The sequence below is a fragment of the Otolemur garnettii genome, unplaced genomic scaffold, assembly GCF_000181295.1.
Source record: "Otolemur garnettii isolate 467f Iridium unplaced genomic scaffold, OtoGar3 scaffold00011, whole genome shotgun sequence".
In the NCBI taxonomy this organism is placed as follows: Eukaryota; Metazoa; Chordata; class Mammalia; order Primates; family Galagidae; genus Otolemur; species Otolemur garnettii.
In genome coordinates, this window is record NW_003852406.1 from 12,835,519 (window position 1) to 12,841,186 (window position 5,668).

Consider the following 5,668-nt stretch of genomic DNA (forward strand, 5'->3'; position numbering starts at 1 on the left):
TGTATTAACTTATCAGATATAACTAACAAATGGAGCAGTAAGAATTGTTTTGCAGAAAGGAATTTTTGGTTTGCGTCTAGAGGAGAACGCGTGGACACAAGAGTTAATTGCTGGCATTTTAAAAACACGTTTCATCTTTTACCTATCTCCCTGTACTGATAGGGGCAGGCCTCCTCTGTCATCCCTGGCTTTTCATTTTTATCCGTAATACGCAGAATTTGGAATCGTTTTTAACATTGAATGCTACCTACATTTATCATGAATATTTGACTGATTAGAGAAGTGGTAATTGGAACAGGCAGGGACTGTAGTTTGAATGAGGCTCTTGGTGGGTGCGTTCCCTGTCAGTGTAATGTGGGAACACACTGGCGGGATTTTGCTTTGGACGTTAGTCAATGCTTTCAAGCACACAAAACTGACCTCAACGGAACAAGACAACAGCACAGAGTTACACACACACAGTTCTATACAGTCCGCTTGTGCCTTGGAGGGATAGTATTATTATCATTAATAATAAAAAACACAATTTGTCCCAGTAGTACTGGCCACCCTGTTTTAAGAGTTTTAGAAGATCCCTGAGCACATGTTTTCTGACTCTTAACCCCAACTCCAAAATGATAGGGCTTCTATCGTTGATGCTAAGATGGATTGTCTTTCACAGTAAGTCAATCATAAGGTGCTTATTTACCCTTTTTTTTTTTTCACCAATCAGCACAAAGAACTGTCAGAAAATAACCTTTTATTATTATTATTATCTTAAAATAATAGCACTGGAAGGACACATGATTTAAACAATCAATGTTGGAAACAGTGGCTTTAGGATAATTATCTGGCTGCCTCTCAACAATAACAAGTGATTCGATCGACATTCCTTAGCCAAAAACAAAAGGCAGAACAACAACAACAAAAAAAAACGAAAACGAAAACGAAAAAAACCCAAAAAACTGTACAAATATGTATTTTTTTCCCTGAGGGATCAAGTACACCTGCAAGTGCTCTATGTACATATTGCACTAGAGAGGGATGAAGTTCATGTGCAAAAAAAGCAACGATGAGAGAAGCTTACCTACTACTGAAACCTTTTCCTTATAAGTTCCTACTAGGTTGTTTTGCATCTTGGAATGTCGGAACACAACAGCTAGCTAGTCCTTAGTCTAAAACTAAAAACACACATTGCTACTATGGCACATTCAATGAAATAAAAAGTTTCCCAAAGACAGATAGACAAATTCCATCAAGAAAATAATACAAAGTTTGTTTGTTTGTATTTTTTTTTTTAGAAAATTACATTACTTTCTTTCTTTGTTTCACATTACAAAATCTTTTTTTTTTTTCTTTACACAAATCACATTTTATTGCAGGAATATTTCAAGTGCCATCAAATATTTATAGAAGGGTTAAAAAAATAGAAGTCTCTCTAAAGTGGTCCAGACAAGGCTTTGTATAGAATAAATCTTTTTTTTTTTCCATCTTCTAGTTTTGATTTAAGTATTTTGAATACATTTTCTTTTCCATTGACACTTAGTAGCCTAGAAGCGGTCCAGCACACACACCCATCATACACACGCAGATCGCACACCCGCAGACACACACACAGACACACACACTCTCCTTCACCTGACTCTCAGCCCATCTCCACACGCTCACGAATATCTGGGTATCCGCACCGTAAAGAACAACCAAACTTAGAAGCAGTGTCTTAAGTCATATTTTTCTTAAGTCATAAAGGGTGAATTAGGATGCTGAAGACTCGAAAAAAATCCATACTTCTAACACAAATTAAGATGCTGAACACTTAAAAAAAATCCACAGCTTTCACAGAATTTGCAAACTGTCCAATCTGCACTTTGGTTTGCATTGTGACCAAGGAGGGTTTTTTTTTTCACAATGTAATACAACCAAGTGGACAACACTGTAACAGAAGGTCTTCGGGCTCTGTACAAAAGCCTCACGTACCTTACGGAAAAACAATCGTATAGGTAGGGCATGACAGTGGCCGGGTTAACAGTGACGTGGGTCCAATCCTTCAAAGATTATCATTAGACAGTTAAGTTTAGGAAACTTTAATTGTAAGAACTAATTAAGAATTTTGGTTCTGATATCACCAAATAGTTTGTGTCACTGCACAGGAGTTTTTATAATAAGGAAGAAAATAAAAATGCAAAGTTTCTCATATCCTATTCTGGACTCCATAGTTTTTCAACTAAACTTATTATTTAACTTCAGATCCCAACGGTAGTCAGCTGTTCCCTCCTCATTTCACCCAACATGTCTGTCTCGACTATTCTCTTCCCATCCTGCTGATGAAGCAAGTCCAGGCCTGCTTTTCTTTCAGAAATACCTAGAAGCCGCGTGATGTTACTCTATCTTGGCTTCCCATAAAAACAGTGTCACCATCTTGGTTTACCGTAAAAGCAAATGTCACCGTGGCATGACTATCACCGACGGCGTTGGAGTCTCATGTTTTTTTTTTGCATTAGGAATATGCAGAATCCTTTCTGGGAAAAGGAATTTCTTTGAAGTTCAACATTACGTTCTCTCTCTCACCCTTAGAGAAGTTCAATCAGCTCTTACTGTTTCACACACGGACACTGGAATTAGGTTTAGTCGCTCTTTGATGCACTAGCACCTGAAGCTGGTCATATTCAGAAAGCTTTGGTTAAAAAGAAGTTAATATACTTTACTAAAACCATCCCCAAATTTAGTGAATCTAAGTGGCAAAAAAAAAAAAAAAAAAAAGAGTAAAACAAAAAAAACCCTTCAAAACAACACCACACCATGTTCCCCCAAAGGAGAAAAACAGGGACAAATAAATAACTAAACTAAGCTGGGTACTCTTACCAGAGTATAAATACTATTGATCTTTAAAGGAACTATGTTTACTTATATTAAAAATTTGATTTAACCCTTCTTGCCCAAATATAAATACTATATGCTGACAGCCTCTCTCTATAAACACTCACATACAATTGTACATGCCTGTAAGAAATTTAAAGGAATATTAATCTTGTCTTCCCTTACTATATTTTTGAAAAAAAAAAAAATTTTTTTTTTTTTGGATGTTATTTAGGCTTCATACACATGTCTGTGGGAATAATTCTGTCTTTTTTTCCAAAATCCCTCAGAAACCAAGTCAGAAATTCAGTGTAGTTAAAAACAGAGGGACGTGCTCCGAGGAGCCCACCCTGGCGGCCTGGCATGGCATTAGCAGGCGAAATTCCCGCGGAAGATTCTGGAGGGACCCTCGTGGCAGAGGAGACTCTTTCTCCAATATACAGGGCAGCTTAGAAAATGCCTCCCTTTACAGCCTTGGAAGATGCTCCCTTTTCGGTACAAATGTGGTCTCTGATGACAGATAAGCAGTTTGAATCCCACATCTCGCGTGACTAGAATCATCTTCTAAATGCCTACATTCCCGAAAGGTCACTTGTTTTTAAAATATGCATACTCCCCCCACTGGGGATTATTAAAACAACAATAACAACAACATGAAATTAAATTAAAAACTCTCAATATTTCTCCCCTGAACACAAAAGCCAAACCATCTTCTAAATATTTAGTAAAATAAATTACAGTCCACAGTTTTCTGGTAAAGATAAATACAAGAGTCAATGTTTGCAGCTAGCATCAACTTCACTTTAAAGGCTTAAAGGATTTACTCTTTAAATGAGAGAGACTGGTTCGAAACGGTGGGCCTCCCCCACGTTCCTATCCACTGTCTAGCGACTATGAAGGGCAATATTCTGGCGTTATAACATTTATGGACAGGAAGAATTCAGAATTCGTTCATCATGAGATCAACTTTTAGGGTTCCTAGATTATACCAGAACATAAACATTCACAGAGGAAAGGCTTCATGTCCTCCCCTGGGGAGTATGCGTGTGCTTCTGATAGAATCTTTGGGTCCTTCTACAATGAAAGCGAGATTCCAAAGATATGGGTTACTGATTGGTTCTCAAAGCAAAAAAAAAATGGCAAGTTTGAGACTGAGTCCATGTAACTACTGAATTGGGTAAAATTTGCCTCCCCTTCTCCCCTCCGTGAAGTGGCATTTTAAAAAGCTTTAAAAGGAAAAGCGGGCATGATGGTCTCCGACCACAGCACCGATCCATCATCCAACTTTGTATGAAGCATAAACACATCTATCTTTAAACCTGCCAACAAGCGAAGTATCCTTTTCGGAAGAGCTCCATTTCTAATCCCAAATTCACACATGAAAACAAAAATCCAACGTGGTGATTTCTAGATATGACCAGCCAGTCTTTTAAAAGTCATTTTGTAAACAGCAGCAGCATAAAAACCTCCGACGTACCTTCCAAGCCTTCTCAGTTAAACTTGTGTTTCTGGTGCACATGCGACACGACAGTGAACACGCTAGCATTTAATTTAAAGAAAAAAGGTGCAAAATGAAAGTGCCTTATCAATTCAACAGGAAAAGCTACACCAGTAACTACATTTTATATTAATTAAAACAATATATAAACAATATCTCTTTTAGCTATATATAGTCTTCATGCCCATTTACCCTGTAATATATTATAATGCTATTGTTGCTACTGCTATGGACCCTTTTCATGCCATCCTGCTGACTGACAAGAATCGGTGAAAAAAATAAAAACTTCCTTCATGAGCCAAAGAGCAAGTTGTGCAAAGTAATGCCGCCACCTCCGCTATGCACACCGGTCACCAATCATAGCTGGACTCTCTGTTGTTACCGACCGATGGGTGACTCTGCAGAAAGTCTGTGGGCAGTGAGCTACAAGAAAAGGAAATCCTCCGACTTTAGTACCCGCCTTCTGTTGTAAACAGAGGTCAAAGACTGAGAAGTGGAGACAGAAAAAGGGTCCATATCTGTAGGCATAATGGAAATCATATGCATGAGAAAAACAAGTTCAACTTTTATTTGTTTTCAGTTTCCCCTCCTTTGCCTGACCCCGATCACCAAAAGGTGTGCAGTGTGTGGGCCTCCAGGTCTGTGCAGGGCCATGTAAAGTGTCTCGGTTAATTTTTTTTGTTTTTTTTTTTTTCCAGGTGTGTACTTCAGACATTCTAGAAGTGCTTAGGTGATACATTTACCCATCGATTTGCATTGCTGGCTCAAATTCTGAAGTGAACAACTCCTTGTATAATGGAGGAAAATGAAGTCGCACAATGTCTGGGTATATTGCTTTAAATGCCATTAGCTTTTCTGTATGTCGTCCGCATAAGGCTCTTAATGTAGAGACCTTGCATATTAACTGTAAGTGGAAAAAAGGACACGTCGTCAGGAGAGAACAGGCATGAGAATCAAAGATCAGGGAGTCAGGATGGGCTTTACGACACTGTTTATAATGGTGAAACACATGTGAAAGGTACAAATACCTCTAGTTACCAGAGAACTGGTAAAAATAAAAGATTGCACAGTTCTATCCTGAAATGCCAGGTAGACGTTCCATATTATTTTGAACATAAACAACTTAACCTATAGATGTGTTCATAAGCCCAAGCTGGCTCAGATAGTCAGTGGTAGAGTTGAGAGGGGAAGTTAAATCTTCTGATTCTTTTTTTTTGAGACAGAGCCTCAAGCTGTCCCCTGGGTAGAGTGCTGTGGCATCATAGCTCACAGCAACCTCCAACTCCTGGGCTCAAGTGAGTCTCCTGCCTTCAGCCTCCCAAGTAGCTGGGCCCA

The 5,668-nt window shown here is 38.6% G+C and overlaps 1 protein-coding gene across 1 annotated transcript in view; it reads right to left on the minus strand.

Moving 5' to 3' along the window:
- Window positions 1-4,874: 4,874 nt before the first annotated feature.
- Window positions 4,875-5,668, minus strand: part of RORA (RAR related orphan receptor A) — an 84,688-nt gene continuing 83,894 nt past the window's right edge. Inside the window, exon 10 of the mRNA XM_012801964.2 lies at window positions 4,875-5,237. Within this exon, the coding sequence (XP_012657418.2) occupies window positions 5,073-5,237 (165 nt within the window). The 3' untranslated portion in view covers window positions 4,875-5,072. The remainder of the gene's footprint in view (window positions 5,238-5,668) is intronic.